Genomic DNA, 20,932 nt, shown 5'->3' with positions numbered 1-20,932 from the left:
GTGTATTTTCGTTTATTTATTATGTATTTTCGTCTTTTTGTTAGTTGCTGGCTTGTTATGACTGTATTTAGCTATTGTAGTGAACCATGATGTTGTTGGATCATGGATAGTTACATGATCACTTGTGGGGATCATGGGTAGTTGCATAGGGGGCTATATATGGAACCCCCATGTCTTCTGTTTTAGTTAGAGTATTTTGAATGAAAAAACGTTGCTTTGGCATCTGGTGGACTCCAGATCTTCTCTTTCCCCCTTTCTCTTCATATCTTCTTTCCTAAATCACCTGTCCCGCATCAGTTTGGTATCAAAACCCCCGGTTTTACCACTGTTGCCAAAACCTCTTCCTTTCTGGGCTGCAATGGGACAGACTACAAAAAAAAAGAAATCCTTTTCCTGTCTCCTTTGTTCCCGAAAAACTCCCACAGAAGTTCCACCCTGGTGTATGGCGGAGCAGCGTCGGATTCCAGGATTCAGGTGGGCGCATGAGATCTACACTGTACCCCGACCGCCAAGGATGCCAGAGCGTGTTGAAGGGCCATGCACAAAAAAAGGAAGGAGCATAGCCTCCCTTCTTTCGTCACTGTTCCCCTCCCTTTCGATCAGCTCTCACCAACCAGTCAGGAGTTCGTGACCGGCCGTCGTCCACCACCGCAGGCCACAGGATTCACTCTGCAGCAGTAGCCACATAGTCCGGAACCACCTCTCAAAACCGTCGGAAGGTTGAAGGAGCACTGGTTAACGGGTAAGTCCCTCACTCGTCATTCAGTTTGTTAGCTCGGATCCGCTCCAGACAAAAAAAGAAAAGAAAAAAAAACAGAAACAAAAAAAAAGAAAAAAAAAGAGTACATGCGAGTTGCACGTGCTCAACCCACGTGAGGCACACGTGCTCATCACACGTGAGTTGCACAAGCTAGTAAAAAAAAACAGAGAAAAAAATAATAAATAAATAAAATACCTCTTCGTCTTCCTCACGACCGGCCACCCGCAGAGCCGCTGCCGGCAGGTCGCTGAGCCGCCCTTTCGCTGTCGCCGCTCCGTCTCTCCTCGTCGCCGCCAGACCGCCCTCGTCCGTTGTCGCCTATCTCCGCTGTGACTGCACACGCCGCCGCCTCGGTCACGCCGCCACCTCCTTCATCTTCTTCGCTGTTTTCACCCTTCCCCATCCCTCGAGCTCACACTATATCCTCTTCCTCCAGCTCATCGAGACCCCTTTTCCTCCCATCTCTCATCCCTCAAACCCTAATCCCCTTTCTTCTTTTCCCTCCCATCTCACCGAGATCCTTCTTCCTCTGTGCCGCCACCTCCGACTTCCGTCGTCGCCTCCGCCCACGTCGTCTCGCCGCTTCCATCACCCCCAAACGAAGATCTCCTCCCTCAAAGGACTTCGTCTTCTCTTTCTCTCGCCCGGTGTCTCCCTCAGAGTTTTTTTTTTCCCACCGCCCAGAGGGATCCGAAGCCACTCCAGAAGCTTCGGGTCCCTTCTATAGTATCATTCTCAGGCGAGCAGGCCAACTTATCCGCCATTGGCCCATTTTCACTTGGGCTCAAGTGATTCTTTTGGCCCATTGCTTCGCGGGCCTGGATCAGGAGTTCAACCGTCTTCCAGCAGTATCCTCCACAACTCGTCGGATTTCGGTTCTGCGCTCTGCACTCTGATATCCAACTCTTCCACTGAATCAGATCTATAAGAAAAGGTCGTATCTTTCTTTTAAATAATTTTTCAACCTTTCCCTATAAACTAGTTTATCTTTAGATTGTTATTGCTTTCACTTCATGTTGTCGGTTTGCGATAGGACCTTAATTTTATAAGAGCCTGTGCCCTTTAAAAAAAAAACACATACTGAGCCTTACCAATTATTTTTTCAAATCCTCAAAAGGCAAGTAGGAAATTTTACTTAAATCTGGTGAAGCCCAAATCAATTTGAAGGACCCCACTTTCATTAGATTAACCTGCGAAGAATTTTGCATGACCCAGGCCAAGGTTAGCAGTATCTAAGGTCCCGATATTTAGTTATCACCTGTGCTAATTCAAGAGTAACCAAGACTCTATCATAAGCCTTTTAGTCAAGATTGTTGATTTTAATCTAAATGCTATTTTTATATCTAGGATTTTCGTATTCTAGAGCATGACAACTCGCAGCGGTACATCCTACTCACATGAGATGTCTACCAACCCAAACCAACAGGTGTTAGATGCCATAGCAGCATTAGAAACCAGATTAGGGGCAAGGATTACTGACTTTGAAACTAGGCTGAACACCCACTTGACTATGGCTGAAAATTCAATCACCAATCTCCAAGTTACTCACAACGATGGAGAGTCCGAACTTGGTGAGTTTGAACCGCCCCGCTCCAGAGGCCTTGGGCAACAACACCAAAGGGACTATCTAAGAGCGCGTGAGACACCAGATGAGTATGTAATGCGCAGTATTAAGATCGATGCACCAAGTTATGATGGTTGGCTCGACCCAAAAGTCTTCATTGACTGGCTCGCTGATATGGACCATTACTTTGAATGGTATAATCTATCTGAAGATCGCAGAGTTCGTTTTGCAAAAATGAAGCTCACTGGTCCTGCAAAGTTGCATTGGAATACAATAGAAAATATGCTTGCTAGAGCTAGGCAACCCTTTATGATACAATGGGATGAAATGAAGAAGTTAAGAGAAAAATATCTCCCTACATCCTATAAGAGTCGCCTGTTAGATCAGTGGCAACGACTGATTCAAGAAAACAAACCTGTGTCTGAGTACATCGCTCGCTTTGATGAGTTCTTCATGCGATGCGATGCACGCGAGAGTGTGGAATTGACCCTTTCTAGGTTTAGGTTCGGATTGCGAGATGATTTACAAAAAGAGCTTATTCCACGCGAGGTCAATTCATTAGAACATGCCTATCAACTTGTCCAAGACATCGAGCGTTATACTAATAAGACAACCTTTAGGCGATTTGATTTTAAGGAGGCCAATCACAAGTTCACCCACGGTAGTCAAACTAACACTTGGAGTAAGCTTAATATTAGAAATCAAGCGACAGAGTCCCCAAAAATTAATGATCAAAAGAATAAGAAAATTTTAAGTGAACCACCCAAAGTTTTTCGAGATCAGTGTTACAGATGTTTTGGTTTTGGGCATAGAGCTAGTCAATGTCCTACTAAGAAAACACTGGTCATCGAAGAAGATAGAAATGATGAAGAGGATGAGTTGGTCTATGAACCAGAGATAGACCCTGAAGAGTCAGATGAAGGTGAGGAATCCGGCTCACTTGAGGGTTGCACTCCTTTAGGCGTAGTTAGGTGTGTCCTTACACAACCTAAGCAAGGAGATGATGACTGGAGGCGCCGATTCATATTTCACACCTATATCAAATGTGGCGAATATAGCTGTAAAGTTATCATCGACAGTGGGAGTAGCGTCAATGTTGTATCCACGAGAACTGTCAAGAAGCTACAGTTAAAGATAGTGCCTCATCCTAACCCTTATAATGTGTCTTGGGTGGATAAAACCGCTATACCAGTCACTGAGCGTTGTCTAGTCCAAAACTTTTCTGAATATAATGATAAGGTCTGGTGTGATGTTATTCCCATGGACGTTGGACCCATCATCCTTGGTAGACCGTAGCTTTATGATTTGGATGTGACCATTTATGGAAAATCCAATTTCTGTTCTTTTGTTTACCAATGAAAGAAAATTCGACTAAACCCATTGCCTCCTAGGCCTTCTATTGTTGGAAAGAAGGATGTGAAGGCTGAAAAGCGCCTTCAAATTATTAATCCTAAGGAGTTTGAGAAAGTAGCAACCCAAGAATCCATAGTTATTGTGTTAGTTTCCAAAGGAGTTGTTCCTGATTTCCAAATAGATTTTTCGAAGGAAGTTCATCATGTTCTGGAAGAATTTAAGGATATCTTTTCTGAGGACCTTCCTAATGAGCTTCCCCCTATGCGTGACATTCAGCACGCCATAGACTTGATCCCAGGGGCAACTCTTCCGAACTTGCCTCATTATAGATTCAATCCGATTGAACACGCTGAATTGAAGCGACAAGTTGATGAACTACTCCAAAAAGGGTTCATTCGAGAGAGTCTTAGCCCATGTGCGGTGCCTGCACTTCTGACGCCCAAAAAAGACGACACCTGGAGAATGTGTGTGAATAGCAGGGCAATTAATAAGATAACGGTTAAATATCGATTTCCAATACCACGATTGGATGACATGCTTGACATGATGGCAGGTGCCACTATTTTCTCCAAAATTGACCTTAAGAGTGGTTACCACCAAATCTGTATCCGCCCTGGTGATGAATGGAAAACAGCTTTCAAAACCAAGGATGGATTATACGAGTGGCTAGTCATGCCCTTTGGGTTAACAAATGCACCTAGCACATTTATGCGAATTATGACCCAAGTGCTAAGATCTTTCATGGAAAAATTCCTTGTAGTCTATTTTGACGATATCTTAATTTATAACAAAAACAAAGAACAACACCTTGAGCACCTACGTTTGGTCTGCAATTCACTAAGGAAAGAAAGCCTATATGCGAACCTTAAGAAGTGTTCACTTATGACTGATCGTATAATTTTCTTAAGATTTGTTGTGTCTTTTGAGGATGTTTCAGCAGACCCACAAAAGGTCCAAGCTATTCTTGAATGGCCCAAACCCACTACATTGTTTGAGGTGCGAAGCTTCCACGGCTTAGCCACCTTTTATAGGAGGTTCATCAAGAATTTTAGTACGTTCACTGCACCGATTACGGATTGTATCCGGAAAGGTGAATTTCATTGGACCGCTACAGCCTCAAAGGCATTCCAAGAGATCAAGACTAGAATGACAAAAGCTCCGGTCATGCGTTTTCCAGATTTTACTAAAGTTTTTGAAATCTCTTGTGATGCATCTGGCATAGGTATAGGTGGAGTCTTAAGCCAAGAAAAACATCCTATCGCATACTTCAGTGAGAAGCTGAATGATGCCAAACAAAAATATTCCACCTATGACAGAATTTTACGCAGTTGTACAAGCGTTGCGTCACTGGCGTCACTATTTGTTACCTCAATAGTTCGTATTATATTCCGATCATGAAGCTTTGAGATATTTGAATTTTCAGAAACGATTGAGTTCACGACACGGAAAGTGGGCTGAATTTCTTCAAGAATACACCTTCGTGTTATGTCATAAAGCAGGAATTGACAACAAGGCAGCTGATGCCTTAAGCCGATGTGTAGCATTACTTTTGTCAGTAAGTATAAAGGTTACTGGATTTGATCGTATGATTGCCGATTATGCAACTTGTCCAGACTTCGCTGAGATCTATGCTAGTGTGTTAGAAGGTCACACTAGGGACAGTAGTGACTACCTTGTGGTTGATGCTTTCCTGTTCCGAGGAAACAAGCTATGTATCCCTCAAACATCCCTTAGAGATTTTCTTGTTTGGGAACTCCATGCGGGAGGAATAGCTGGCCATTTTGGTAGAAATAAGACCATTGAAATGGTCGAGCAAAGATTTTATTGGCCTAGTTTAAAACAGGATGTTGCGAAAATTGTTAGTCAGTGTCGTACTTGTCACTTATTCAAACAGCGCAAACAAAACACTGGCTTATATACCCCTCTTCCCGTCCCAGACCGTCCTTGGCAGGACATTAGTATAGATTTCGTGATAGGATTGCCAAAGACTAGAAGTAAGCATGATTCCATTCTCGTCGTAGTGGATCGGTTCTCTAAGATGGCACATTTTCTGCCCACTTCCAAGACTTCTGACGCCTCCAAAGTTGTGAGGATAATCTTTGATGAGGTCGTTAGCCTCCACGGGCTTCCAAAATCGATAGTGACTGATAGAGATATCAAATTTGTTAGTTATTTTTGAAAGACCCTCTGGAATTTTATGGGCACAAAGCGTAAATATTCCACAGCCTATCACCCTCAGACAGATGGTCAAACTGAGGTGGTCAACCGAAGCTTAGGAAACCTTCTAAGATGTTTAGTGGGTGATCACCTAGGTAATTGGGATCTTCTCCTATCCACAGCTGAATTCGCCTACAATAGTTCTTTGAACAGGACCTCTGGCTTGAGTCCTTTCGAAATTATTTTAGGCTATGTTCCGCGAAAACCTGTTGATCTTCTCCCAGTAGCACCTAACAACAGAATCTCTGAGACCGCTGAGTCCTTTGCGCAACACATGCAAAACTTACATAAAAAGATTAATAAGAAAATTGAAATCAATAATGTGAGATATAAAATGGCTGTTGACTTACGTCGACGTTATCAAGAATTTCGAGTGGGTGATGATGTAATGATTAGAATCAGACCTGAACGGTTTCCACCAGGAGCCGTTAGAAAATTGCACGCCCGAAGTATGGGTCCATACAAAATTCTGAAACGGGTTGGATCTAATGCATATGTGGTGGATATTCCAAGTGATTTTGGGATTAATCCAGTTTTTAACGTAGAAGACTTAGTTGCCTACCGAGGTCCAACAACTATTCCTGCAGACCCATTCAATGAGCCTGACACTGACCTCACATCCAATTTTGAAAACATATCTCTTGCTCCTGCCTTGCCTCCTGTACCTTTTTCTCCACAGATCACAAACACAGTGGAACAGATTTTGGATAATCAGATTGTTAGTACGCAGAGCGGTGGTTATCAGCGATATCTTGTCAGATGGCATGGTCGACCTCCGTCAGATGATACCTGGATTAGCAGTGATGAGCTTCAGCGACTTGCTTCAGACCTGTTGGAGCATTATCAGACATCCGTTTCGCCAGAGGCGAACTCTTCTCAGCTGAGAGGAGTTGGTGGGGACACAGACCACCGTTTCCAGCATGTTTATAGACGTCGCCGGCATGCATAGCACTTTGGCCCTAGTGTTCTTTTCTTGTGTATTTTCGTTTATTTATTATGTATTTTCGTCTTTTTGTTAGTTGCTGGTTTGTTATGATTGTATTTAGCTATTTGTAGTGAACCATGATGTTGTTGGATCATGGGTAGTTACATGATCACTTGTGGGGATCATGGGTAGTTGCATAGGGGGCTATATATGGAACCCCCATGTCTTCTGTTTTAGTTAGAGTATTTTGAATGAAAAAACGTTGCTTTGGCATCTGGTGGACTCCAGATCTTCTCTTTCCCCCTTTCTCTTCATTATCTTTTTCCCTAAATCACCTATCCCGCATCACTTTCTTATTTTTTTCAGTAGTACACATATTTCACACTTACCACTCTTATTTATTTTCTGTCTGAGAATGAAGGCTCAGGGCTGCACTCTTCTCATTATTTTACATTTATATGTCCAGATTTACCATGCCAAACATCACATTACTGAATGGATATAAATTAGAAGAAAAATATAACTTATTAGTATTGTAACTAGTGTAAACCATAGCAACATTCGATTTAAATAATGCAAAGACTATCTTAATTGACTGTTGCCTACTTGCTTTAGTTTCTTATAGTTGTGTTAATTATAAGTAGAATTTTCTTTTTATATCCCATTGAGCTATGTGGCAATTGGTAGACATTATTGTAGTGTTAACGCAACATAAAGAGATTTTAGTTCCTGATATGGAGATAAGTACAGTTAACATGTTTGAAATATGGGTACTATGGAGACATGCAAGAAATCTTTTTACACATGTAGAAAGAAATAGTATGCTTCTTTAATTTATTCAAAGAGACATCGATTAGAATATAATTTTAACTCTGGTGGAAGAAGGTACTTTGTCGGTAAAACTAGTGGTATAGTTAATAGTCAATTTAAAGAGCTTTATTAGTGGAATAGTTAATACTTAATAGAGTTATAGCCTCTTATGCAAGTCAACTGAAAGGGGTTGGAGAATGAATGGATTGACATCGTAAACAATTCATGCTGACAAATCACCTCACCATTAATCAATTATCGAAACTTTCTTCTTCTTCCAACAGTTCTAAAGACTTTCTTAATTGTCTAATTGGTACACATATATCACTCCTCTTTTATTTCTGTTTAGACGTTAAGGTTAAAAGCCTCACTCTTCTCGTTATATTACGTTAACATGTCCTGATTAACCATGCCAAAATCACATTAGTCAATGGAAGTAAATGAGAAGAAAAATGTACTTTATTAATATTGTAACTAGTAGAAACCATAGTGAAATTTGATTTAAATAGTTTAGGGATTATTTAAAACAATTGCTGCTTTAGTTTCTTATAGTTGCAGTAATAATAAAGTGGCTTTTTCTTCCTATATTTTCCCCACTGAGCTATGTGACAATTGGAATGGTAGAATAAGACATGTAATGTTAGCACAAGGTAAGAATGGTGCTCTTATATTAATTCCTCAAAATAGAGATAAGTACACTTAATGTGTATGAACCATGAGTGCTTGGGAGATTAAAAAAAATTGTTGGAAGAACGAGTATGCTTCTTTAATTGATTCATGGAGACATCGATTTGGATATAGTTTTGACTGGTGGTGGAAAAGGGTACTTTGTAAAAGTAGTTGATATTTTTCCAGTTTTTGTTACATGTACCCTGTTAAGACCAGGGACAAAGCATTTGGAGAATTTATAATTCTTAAAACTGTGGTTGAAAATTAATTAGAAAGGTAAACAAAAACTCTTCCGTCAGACGAAAGGAATGCAAACTGAATGAGCTTAGTCTTTTTTTATTGTTGCAGTAGTTATAAAGTAGATTTTTCTTCCTATTTGTATTCCTTGGAGATATTGCTGAATGGAATGACAGATTAAGAGATGTAATGTTAACAACTTTAACATAATGTGAAGAATGATGCCCTACTATTAATTCCTGAAAAGGAGATAGGTACACTTAATAAGTGTGGAGCATGACTACTGGGGAGACATGCAAGTTTTTTTTTTCTTGGAAAAACTGTTGAAAGAAATAATATGCTTCTGGAGTTGATTGACCGAGACACATTTATTTGGCTAGAATTTTAATGGCAGTGGAAGAAGGTATTCTGTAGACTTATATTTTTTTCAAATTTTATATTCATCTATCGCATTAGAGCCAATGCTTTTGGAGAATTTGTAATTCCTAGAAACTGAATTTGAAAATCAATGAGAATAGGAAATAAAAAAGAGAATCTTATTTGGGTGTTGGATTGAAAATGTTGAAAGCTAGGCTAGTAGCAAAATATTTTAAAATACATGAAGATATTGATTTCTTAAATACACACACTTATTATTCAAATCACCATAATCAGCATTTTAATCATTCTAGATTCTATTTACAATCTAGAATTCGATCTGATGGAAATTTAAATAGCCTTTCTACATGGACAATTAGAAGAAGAGATTTATATGGACCAACCATAAGCGTTTCTGGATCCAGGACAAGAATATGAAATATGCAGCTAGTAAAATCATTTTGATGATATTCTCTTATTTGAAACTAGCATTGAAATGGTAATAATGCATCAAACTAAGCCACTTTTTTTTTCGTTCAAAATTGTGACATGAAATATTTAGTAGTTTATTTGATCTTGGGACTTAAAATAACCAAAACTCCTGAAGATATTGGAATTTCCTAATCATATTATATTGAAAGAATACTCAAGACTCAAGAGTTTCTATCATTATGATGCAAACCACTTAGCACTCCTTTTGATGCTAATATTAGATTGAAGAAGAATAAAGGAGAGAGTTTAGCACAAACTAAATATTCCAATATCTGATATTTCCTGTACATAAGGAAGGCTTAGTTGATACACCAGCTGATCCTATAAACTTCATTGGAGTGCCCTCAAGAGGGTAATGAGGTAGCTTAAAGGTACAATGCCATTGGTTTATTGAAAAGTTCTATTCTTGGCTTTATTTTTGATACATAATTCCCTCTTGCATGTATCACCATGCTTCGTGTTTTGTGCATGAGTTATGCCCATGACTCATGGGTGACTTGCACTTTATTCAAATAGTCACCTTATTCAGTTGTTAAGTTTTTATGAGGTTATTTTATTCCTATCATATGAAATGCTTTTTTACTTTGTATTCCTACATCAATGTAATAAGCCTCGGGCTTTTTCTTAAAACCAGAAAGTGTTATAATGCTATCACACCATGATATGGATGTCTAATGTTGAATTCAATGTAGTAAATTATAGTCATTATGCTATGTTTTTTTATCATGGAAGTAAGTTGTTGAGAAGCCTTTGAAGTTTGAAGACAATGAAACCAGTAACTTGTCATTTCCTGGATTTATCCTTAGATCTAGAACTAGTGATGATACTGGAGGATGTTGACAACATGAAATGAGGATTAAATATTTACTAGAAGGAGATTAGCAGATTCTGCTATTTTGTTTTATCTATTCTCTAGTGCAAATTTATGCTTGTGCAGAATTCTCTTAATGAACAGTTGAAGATTGTACTTATGTAATTAGTTAAAACTTAAAAGTTAATGATTCAATGGACCTGTGGTGGTTGTGGGCTTTCTTTTAATGTTTTTTGTTTTATTCTACACAGACTGTTGATGTGTTTGCTATTGTGGCCTTATCTGGAATTTTAAGTAGATTATTAAGCACTGGAACAGTTCTTGTGGCTACCAGTAACAGAGCACCTGAGGATTTGAATCAGGTAGGTTGTTGTCTTACCTTTGATCTTCGGATTATCATTTTTGACTCTATTAGCATTTCTTCAGTGAAGAAGAGTGGATCACTATAGAAATTCTATCCACTTCAGTTGTTGGGCATAAGTACAGTTATGATAAGCCAGACTAAGGTATTGAATAGACTGCATGTTAGATATAGCATTGTCAAAGGTCTTGTAAACAAGTAAATGTTATTTTCAATATATTTGGAATCTAACAGTAAATGGTTCCTTGGTGGTAATATAAGCTTCATCCTTATTTAAGTTTAAAAAAAAAGAAATGAAAATTTAAGAACAGAGCATGAGCTTTGTGATGGTTGTAATTATGAGGCTGAGAAACTAGTAAATGAAACTCTTCATTTGACAATATTATTATCGTTATCAATTTGAAGTTCAAAATAAATGTTAATAATGGCTGTTGAATTCAAGGGTACCACTGCATTTTGGAGGATGAGGTACTTGTATCTCTGACAGTCTTTAGAGATAATGTAATAAATCAAGCAGAGCACTAAGAAGTTGCTAACATAACCTTTTATTTTATCCTCTTCATGGGTCATCAAAGTTTAGTTGAATGGTAAATATTTATACCAATATGTAATTAAGCCTTAATTCCTTTTTTTTCCTTCAAATATAAGTAATTGTTTATATAGTTGTTTCCTTGAGCAGTTGTTAAAATGTATCTCCATGTTCACCATTGATGTGCAGGTGTTTATTTTGTTTTTACATCATTACTTGCACTATTTGATATGAATAACGGATTTGCCGCCAGCATTTCTTTGAATATTTTACATAGCAAATGCTTGATGCTTTCTATCTTATCTTTGTTTGAATTTGTAAATACTTCATATTAATGCTCATGGAAGTCATGTTTGCTTCAAAATTCTAGGATAGTATGCAGCAAGATATCTTCCGAGCATTCTTGTCCAAGTTGGAGGAAAATTGTCAAAAAATTCTAGTTGGTAGTGAGATTGATTATCGCCGCCTAATACCAAATACAACAGGAGATCAGGTGAGTTGAAAATCATGTAAGCATCACATTTCTGATGCTTGAAGATAGTTTTATAGCATCATACTAATGATGCATGAATATGTGTGTGATTGGCTTGTGAATGTGTGCTTCTGTTTGCATGCATTCATGTGTTTTCTGGTCCAGCTAAATTCTTGCTGAAGAACAATCAGTTTCACTGTAATTACCCCAATTCTAGTTATTCACAATGAGTCTGGAGCTACTATGGCATAGAACAATCATAGTTTTTTTTGTGTTGATAATTATTTAACTATACAAAAGCTAAAAACTGGATGCAGTAAGAGTAAGGATACTGTCTTTCACTTCATAACCATATAGACTGGATTTTTATTTCTATGCATCTATGTGGGGTGAAGCGCATGGAGCCACAAAGTTGCAACAAATGCATATGGAAACCAATTTTATTCCTGATAAATGGACTTGTCCTGTACCATTTGGTGCTTCAAATCAGTAGGTATTTATGATGTGCTTTAATTTTCAGTGGGCACTAATTTCCATTGCTTGAGTCAATTGTAGCTGTTTCCCACAAGCTCTTGACAACAAAAAAATACTATAAACTGACATTTCATTGTTAGTTTTTCATTATGATTCTATGACAATGCTTGTCTGTGTCAACATTAATCTACTCCACTTGTATCAAGACAGTGCAAAGAGGCTTATTCCATCCTCACACATCACTCTCTTATAGAGTTCAGAGCCAAGCTTTATTCATGTATTAATATTGGCTTCACATTTTCAAATCTATGAGTTGAAGTATATGTAATCTTCTTTTGCTTGAAGGTTTTGCATTTCTTTATCAGTCGAAAAGAAACAGATATTGTTTGTAATATTGTCTTGCAGTGTCAGATTTTTAACGTTTTTTTTAAACGTGATCTTGGTTACACTGTTTTGGCTTTTTAGATCTTATGGTTTTAAACAATTATGAGCTGATATGATCGAGATTTTCAGTCTAGGTACCGGATCATGTACCGGTAAATTAGCGGTATGTGTTGGGTTGGTGTGGTACACTAAACAGCAGAAGAACCTTTATCATTTATTATATGAAATACCATTGTCAGGAAAATTGTATAGACTTGTTTTCAAGTGACATGTTAATTCTGAATTCTTGTTCCTTGTAACAAGTGTCGAGTACTGGCTGCTACGACTCTTAACATTATTAGCTGTCATGATATATTTTCTTGGACCATATTCAAGGCCATGCCTATAAATTCATTAGTGTGCATTTCTTACAGTGTCATTACTTCTGGCCATCCAATTCTGATGCCCACAGAGAATATGAAGCCATGTGGCATGACATCACTAAACAAGCTGGAGAAAATATTGCTCCGAGAATCATTTCCGTTATGTTTGGGAGGTAAGGGCTTCACAAGATAGCATGATTTTGATGTTCTCTGTTAGTTAATGCCTGGATAATTTTCACAAACAGATCCCTGGAGGTTCCTGAAAGCTGTAACGGAATAGCAAGATTCAACTTTGAGTATCTTTGTGGTCGCCCAGTAATACACGTGTCCCTTCCCCTTTTTTTTGACACATTTTTTTTTATTGTATATTAAGGTTGCCCATATTATGTTCCTTCAACTTGACTGCATTGTTTGATTCTAATTATGGAACTCAAGCACTAATATGAACAATTTGCAAGGAAGAATCTGCATGTTGTTTACCTTTTATTAATTTGAGAACGGTTTTAGATAGAGAACCAAGAGAGCTTATTTAGTGGGCACCAAGGAAAAAACATTGAATATCTTTTAGGCTGTCTTCATGAATAGCGTGGTGGCAGGTACATGTGAAACACATCAAGAAACCTAGAAAGTATCTAATGGAGCGGAAAGGCAAGTGTGGATTGACTAGCTTGACTTCCTTAATCTTTCCTCACTTGCTGACACTCCAAGCTTGACTCACTTTCAAAAGTGTGACATTCAATGAAAGTTTTACTTTATGTACGCATTGGCTATTCATTGTCATAGAGGCTAGCTTTCTTGCTTTAATGACTGGGTGGTTTTTTACTTTTTTGCTTTTCTTCACTAATTAAAAGACTCGTGTCTCTACATCTGGGATGAGATTGAGGTATTACATTTATTAAGCTAGCAGAATAATGTCTTTGTAAAAGAGATTCTTTTTAATCTTTTAATAGCTTTACTGTTAAGCAAATATTTGCCACTAACTTCTATCTCCATTATATTAAGGTTGGAGCAGCAGATTATATTGCAGTAGCCAGAAACTTTCACACAGTGTTCATATCGGGGATTCCAGTGATGAGTATGAGAATTCTTGACAAGGTATATTTGTTCTATGCAAATTCTATGTACATTTTTCTTTAAATAAATCACAGATCATTTAAACAATTTTCCTTCATAACATAGATTAATTGTATTCAAGTATTATTTGCAGCAGTTTATAATTTATTAGTTCTTGAGGCTGTCAATATGCCGTGAGAGAGACCGTATTGGGTTCTTCTCTACATTTGAACAATCACTATGATGCAGATTATATTTTCAGAGATTTCTCCTCTCCTGTTAAACTCAAGAAATCATCTATGTTTCCATAAATACTTGGATGGAAGACTTTGGTAGGGAGGTGAAAGACCTCCAACAATTTCACACAATGTTTAGAGACCCAGGTGGGTTGACCAATTGACCCACCCGACCCGTCACCCAAAACCTCAACAGGTCGGCTCACCTAACGACTCATGATTTTAGAGAACTTATTCAATTTCCTGCATCAAATGGTTGACCAGTTCAATCTCTAAGGTTCGCTGTATTGGATGCACCGTACCGTACAATATTAGTATTGAACTGGTACACAGTTTCGTACCGTACTGATACTCGGTACACCTTGTTGTCTTGTACCATTCTGCAAACTGATATTGCAATAAGATGGTACTTGTACAAGTCCGGCACCGAGACGGCGAATCTTGATTCAATCCAAACAAGTTGACCAGCTTGCCACCACCAAGGCTGAATGAAGGTGAGAAACAAAAATGAATAAAATAAGGAAACGAGAAGGGGGAAGTTATAGGGCATGGTTGACTAGTTCAATCCAAACAAGTTGACCTGCTTACCACCACCAGGGCTGAATCAAGGTGAGAAAGAAACATGAAAAAAAAGGAAATGAGAAGGGGGAAACTATTAGGGCTTTGTTCAGTTCCTTCAAGGCTTGGACTTGGAGCCATTCGCTGCCACCATGCTTCACTGTTCACCACTTTCTCTTCCTCTTTGAGATGTTGGGGCTCTAGAGGTGTTCGTGAGTGGCCACACTTTTGGGACTATGGGGTGATTCAGTAGAGGCTGCATGAGGGGTCTTGAGCATCAATGCCTGAGAGGAGGTGGGACAAAGGGGGTTGAGGTCATGAGGTTGAGACTGATTGAGGGCTTGAGGTGGTAGCACAGAGAAGGTGTCAAGGTGATCGATAGGAGTTGAGGCAGCTGGGACCCACAACCTGAAATGGTTCGATATGGGTCACCAGGTTCTGAACACTTGTTCTGACATATCCATGCAAGTCCTGTCAATTTATGATTTTGATGAATTAACACTTGAGGTGGCAAGGAAGACGAATTTCAGAATGTTCATAATTTCGCCCTTTCTTCGTCTAAAAGAATATGGGATTTGCAATGTGTACAGCCACACTCTATTCAAATCTTCTGTCTAAACAAAACATTCTCTCCCTTTCATTTGCATCTTTTTCTCCCTTTTAACTGATGATATATTTGATAATACTCCTTGTTTTCTGCCTCAGGCGCGGAGGTTTATCACTCTTCTTGATGAGTTGTACAATCACCACTGCCGCCTTGTCTGTTTAGCAGCTGCTTCCATTGATGATCTATTTCAAGGAACTGATGAAGGAGCTCTTTTTGATCTCGAGAGGTATGTTATGCTGTAATTGTCAGACCCATACATGGAACCTCCGGTTATGCAGGCAACTACTCCACAAAAGTTCTTTGATGTTTTCAAGTGATGAATCTTGATATATGCCAATTTTTTTGTCTTTTACCTTTACTTTATACAACGTAGAACCGTTTAATATGTTTCACAGCTAAGTGCTGCAATTTTTATGTCCTTTGAAGAAAGTTGGAATCATACTTATATTTCATTTTCTGGAACTTCTTTTCCTACATTCCTGTAGGTGTTAGCATTATTTTGTGTATGTTGTCTGTATATACATTATTATAAGCCAATATCAATCCATATGCTGCAAGCCTGCAACCATTGCTCTTCACTCATGCTAAAGTGTGCTAGCACAGTGCAAAACAATGGATTGAAAATTGTTTTTTGTTGCTAATTATTTGTTGGGATATCAACTATGTCTGAATTTAAGTTGAGCTTCCCCAAATCCTGTATATTATGCCATGTTATCAGATCAGGCAGATGCTTATGCTTGGCATTTTGAATTTACTAACACGAGAATCAAACAAGCACTAACAGAATGAAATATTTGATGTATCTCTTTATCTTTTGTCATATTGAAGATTCTCTCAATAATAATTATTCCTCAAAATTGCATGTCGGTAGACAGGACTGTTAGTTTTGGTATGATGGATTTGTTAAAAGTGGCATCTTCTAAATCTGCAGTTTTCAGTTTGAGACTGAGACAGAAGGTGGGAAACTGCGACGAGATGTTTTAGCTGCTGGTAGTGCCGGTTCAGGGCCGCCTCCTTCTGGAATCATATCTTTGTTATCTGGCCAGGAAGAGATGTTTGCCTTTCGCAGGGCTGTAAGTACCAGAATACACTAGTTGGTTTCATTTTATTTTTCTGAAAGATTTGTTAGATAGTTTAGTGCTTTAGAAGATTTCTGACTGGTAGAAGTAGAATATATAATCTATGCGCATATAGACATAGACCAGTAGGCTGTTGGCAAGATTGTTGCATGGCACACTGCCTATAGATTTACAAAATTCTTCATCAGTCTCATAATGTAATATCCTGAGCCTAACATCTGAATATTTGCATTTCTTCTATTGGGGTTCTCAGCAGTGTACTTTTAACATGTGTCACCTCATTGATCTGTTTGCGTGCAGGCTTAAGTGCAGGCAACACAATATGTTGCATGTAGCTTGTCAATAATAATGTAAATTGAGTAGTAACTATAGTGTCAGATTTTCAATTTTCTTGATACTTTTTGGAGATTTTAAATGAAGTGTTCTCTCTTGCCTTTTCCCCTTCCTTTTGTAATATATTGTCCTTCAGAAGCTTTTAAGATGTAAGCAAGAAAGTGGTCCACACCATTATGTTTGGGTTCAAAATATACCATTGTTTTATAAGAATCATGTGCCTTAACTGTTTCATATGGAGTTATTTGCCTTGGTAGAAGTCTTTGAATTTCGATTCTAGGTTCAACATGGCCTCTGTTTATGTTCATTATTTTTAGATTCCCTTTGGTTAACCTTTTCCTTTTTGATCCAGAAACAAAAGCTGAGCTTACCATAATTAGAAAGAATGATTGTTTAATTTAATTTCCGTTGCAAAGGGAACTTGCATTATGATATTCAGAAGAGCATCTGACCTTTACTCACATTTTTATGTGCATAAACTAACCGGTTTGCATGCAAAATGAAAAAGATTCTTTTAGATCTACGCAAAGTTTGCCGTACTAATGCATTACCACCCCATAGCAGGCGCACTTTACCGTATTAGTATGAAACCATAACTCTGTACAAGGGGTGCATCGAGTCTTGTTATGCCAAATTGACCACTGTACTAGATTTACTAATGTTGTACCTGCATGGTATTAGTATGGGTTCCGGTAGTGAGATTGCGAATCTTGGATCTTTGCATTGAAAATTAGCGAATATAAGGAGATCTGTTCGCAAAAAGTTCTAAACTACGAAATTGATTAAAAGAGCAGATGAATAAACCTGTAGTTCTCTTATTTATCTAACTTGCTTATCTTGTGTTTAGTTTTCCATGCCAATGAACCTTTGTAGAATTCAGATTTTGTGGAACTTTACATGTAATTTGACATCCTCAATTGTGACAGTTTAAGGTTTTTCAGCAAAAGTAGTTGCAGCTAATACAGATGGTATTGCCTAAACTTCAATGAACACTCGAGCAAGAAATGTGAGTGAGCTAGCAATAAGGCTAATAATGGTTAAATTTTTTGAGTACAATTAAGTACAACTTTTTGAGTTGCAACATATGTTGATTTGGTTCAAGGAATAAAATCTCAAGCATGCTAGCCCTGAGCTAGTATGCTAGGGCAATGTACAACCAGAGGTTGGCTAAATTAGGCCCAATCTGACTGTATTGAACTGTATTGGGGCACATTAGGCCCAAGCTGACTGTATTGAACTGTATTGGGGCACATTAGGCCCAAATTGGTCTCAAATTGTGCTGAACCGAGCAGTACTCCCAGCAAGGTTCGCCATACCGGTACCGATAGCGTACCAGTCACCTACCGAATCGATGTGGTTTCGATTCGTACCGGAGTCGGGCAATACGAACCGGTTTTTTTTCGCATCTGCGCGCGTCCCTATTAAATACCACAGAGTGGCATTAATGATTGCATGGCATTAAATGTTACTCTGTCATTAATGATCGCGTGGGCGCCCTGCCCCGCGTGGGTGGGGAAACTGCGCGCGGGGCAGTTGATAGGCACCTCAGCCCGCCAAGCCAAATTCCATTGGGCACGGCCGAGGCCAACCTCGGCCAAGACCATCGCACGGGCCAAATCCACTGCTTGGAGGTCTGCCCAAGCAGTGGCCAACCTTGCCAGCCACCGGCTCAGCCCCACGCAGACCACGCCCAGCGCCTACGCGAGGTTCGACGCCCACTGCAGCAGCGCGCGGCCAACCGCGCGCCCAGCCAGCCACAGCAGAGGGCAGCCATCCGCGCACCCAGGCAGCCCCCAGCCCGCACAGCCCACTGCGCGCACGCCCCAGCGACGCGCGACCCTCCGCACGCCAGCCTGCAGGGGCGCACGCCCGCACCTGACCGTCAAACCACACGTGGCCAACCGCGCGCACGCCAGACACGGACGCGCGGTCCGCACGCGGGCCCGTTGAGCGCGCGCCCGCCGGCGCGCAAACCCCCGCGCGTGCTTGCCTGCGCGCGATCCTGTGCCCGACATCTAGAAGCGCGCGGACACCCGCGCGCCCGACGCCCTGCAGCGCGCGGCCCTCCGCGCGCCCGAAGCCCAGCAGCGCGCGGGCCTACACGCGCAAGCCTCCGCGCGCCCGAGCAGGAGCCCAGCTGGCCAGCGCTCGAGCGCCAGGCCAGCCCAGCGCCGTGCGTGCCAGGCACCCCGCGCCCATGTCCGTCTGGCACGCCCGAACCTCGCCAGACCTAGGGACGGCCAGTGCACAGCAAGGCCGCCTCCCCGTCCCTCGCCAACACTTGGCGTCCATACAACGATGGGTTGCACGTGCGCCAGACATGGGCATGGATACGGGCGGCAACCAGGGGCATCAGCCCTTGCGTGCGCACTTGGGCGCACATGCACAAAAGGCACAGCAAGCGCAAAGCTCGTCCGAGGCTGCATCTGGCCGAGCGCATCCAAGCCACATAGGTCCAAAGCCAGCGCACGGGTCGAGCCCAGCCAAAGACACAGCAAGACTATCGAGCCCACGCACATTGAACCCGGACCAGCCAGCGCATGCGCGCCCGAGAGCCAAACAAGGAAAGCCATGGTCGGCCAAGCCAAAGGCACGACCAAGGGACAAGTGGCAGCCATCCGCGCGCGCAAGAGCACCCGCAAGGCAGCACCCGACCAAAGCCAGCCGGCCGAGACACATGGCAGACATCCACGCACCAGCGCCGGGCCAAACAAGGAAAGAGCATGCGCAGAATCAACGGAGGAGCCTGTTGGCTCTTCCATGGAGATCCGACAGGCAAAGACATGGGCGGCCCAGATGCACCAGGCCGCGAGATGAATGCACGAGAGGATGCCACGCTAGCGATCCGCAGGAGCAAAAGCAGCAGGGAGCGCGTTCCGGTAAATCAGGAAGTGCATCCCGGGAGTCTATCTGGCCTAAAAATCAGGAGATCCAATCAGGCCAGCAGCGGACAAATGGAAACATCCGCATGGGACACGCGCCCCGGCCAACCGGGCAACGCATCCCGTGCGTCCAACCCAAACCAGCACATGGCCGAAAAGGGCTAAACATAGTTAGACCCCTTGCGGCTAACTTAGAATCTTTTGTCATTTGAATTTCTTCCGCAAATAAGCCAAGGCATTATGCTTATAAAAGGAGCCATTAGGGCCCTTAGTCGGCATCTCTTAGCATTTGAATTCTAGCATTGTGTCAAGGGTTGTATCCCTTTGTTTCAGTCGGCCGAAAGGCTTGGGCTAAGGTGAAGAACATCACTCCCCTTAGATTGTTTTAGGCGATGCAAGGTTCCTTCCGGATCTTGCCAAGAGTCCTTGTAATCGTTGCTTGATTGGAATAGAGTCAATTTTTTTTCTACATTGTGCCCCAACCATTGATTCTTTCCCACCACCGGCAGCCATAAGGCAATAGCACACGGCGCGGTTCCACGGCAGCAAGAAGAAAAAGCGATACCCACATCAAGACGGTCCCAACACACGACATCCTTCAAACCTTGGCGTGGGGTTTGGGACCGCAAAGCCCCGTGGGCCAACAGCAGTTCCCAGCGTGTGGAACCGCGCGGGGATGGGGAACCATGTGCGGGCGCGCAGCCCCGCGTCCGCGTGGGCGCTCTTCCCCGAGGGAGCGCGTGACCCTTTCGGCCACGCACTCGGACGCCACAATGCTGCACTATGATTTAAACATCCACAACACGCGACGCTGTGGGTAAAAAAAATTACTGTACTGGTGCGAACTGGCCGGTTTGCCGGTACACGATCGGCACGCATGTGTACCAGTCAGTTTCGGCCTGAGATTGCTTGGAACCGGATTCCATAGGTCTGGCATACCGTTTACAGGCCAGACCAGTCCGGTACGGCCCAAACTGGCCGATATCGACCGGTTCGGCTTTCCATGCTCCCCAGTTTGTTGTACTGTTTTAACCTCTGTTTTTGTTTGTTTCCCACCATTTCATGATTGCAACAAGCAGGGAGAGACCTTCAAAGTTTGGAGCTAGAAATGGCCTCCCTACTTCTTTTTCAACTTTTCAAAAATCCAAGAACAAATAATGGTTAAATTGAATAAACTATTGCAGGGAATGTGTTGTCAGTGGGTTTACCAGTGTGTATGATCACTGCATTTTAATTGTTAAATTTAACATATATGTTTCCAATGTATTTCTAGGCGCAAGTTACATGACCTTGTTATAAATTATCAATATGGAAAAAGGTAAAAAAAAAACAATTTTGGAGGCCAAAATATTCTACATAAGGGCCTACTGGCTGTATCGAGTGTATTGATCAATATGGCATGTACCA

At 41.1% G+C, this 20,932-nt stretch overlaps 1 protein-coding gene across 9 annotated transcripts in view; it reads left to right on the top strand.

The window, feature by feature from the left end:
- LOC103721377 (AFG1-like ATPase family protein) overlaps positions 1–20,932 on the top strand; it is a 39,582-nt gene that overhangs the window by 9,083 nt on the left and 9,567 nt on the right. For 6 of the 9 annotated variants that reach the window (XM_088705192.2, XM_088705191.2, XM_088705188.2 and 3 more), the window contains 7 exons: positions 10,447–10,557; positions 11,456–11,578; positions 12,829–12,950; positions 13,023–13,092; positions 13,780–13,872; positions 15,330–15,457; positions 16,163–16,304. In XM_088705192.2, the coding sequence (XP_088561318.2) occupies positions 10,447–10,557; positions 11,456–11,578; positions 12,829–12,950; positions 13,023–13,092; positions 13,780–13,872; positions 15,330–15,457; positions 16,163–16,304 (789 nt within the window). The remainder of the gene's footprint in view (positions 1–10,446; positions 10,558–11,455; positions 11,579–12,828; positions 12,951–13,022; positions 13,093–13,779; positions 13,873–15,329; positions 15,458–16,162; positions 16,305–20,932) is intronic. The other 3 variants (XM_088705189.2, XM_026810305.4, XM_088705190.2) reach the window with 1 other exon arrangement.

Source organism: Phoenix dactylifera, chromosome 9 (genome assembly GCF_051530095.1).
Source record: "Phoenix dactylifera cultivar Ajwa chromosome 9, Ajwa_hap1_PhDact_Kaust_v1.1, whole genome shotgun sequence".
In the NCBI taxonomy this organism is placed as follows: Eukaryota; Viridiplantae; Streptophyta; class Magnoliopsida; order Arecales; family Arecaceae; genus Phoenix; species Phoenix dactylifera.
The sequence above is the reverse complement of the archived record's forward strand: the minus strand, read 5'-3'. Positions and strand labels throughout refer to the sequence as shown.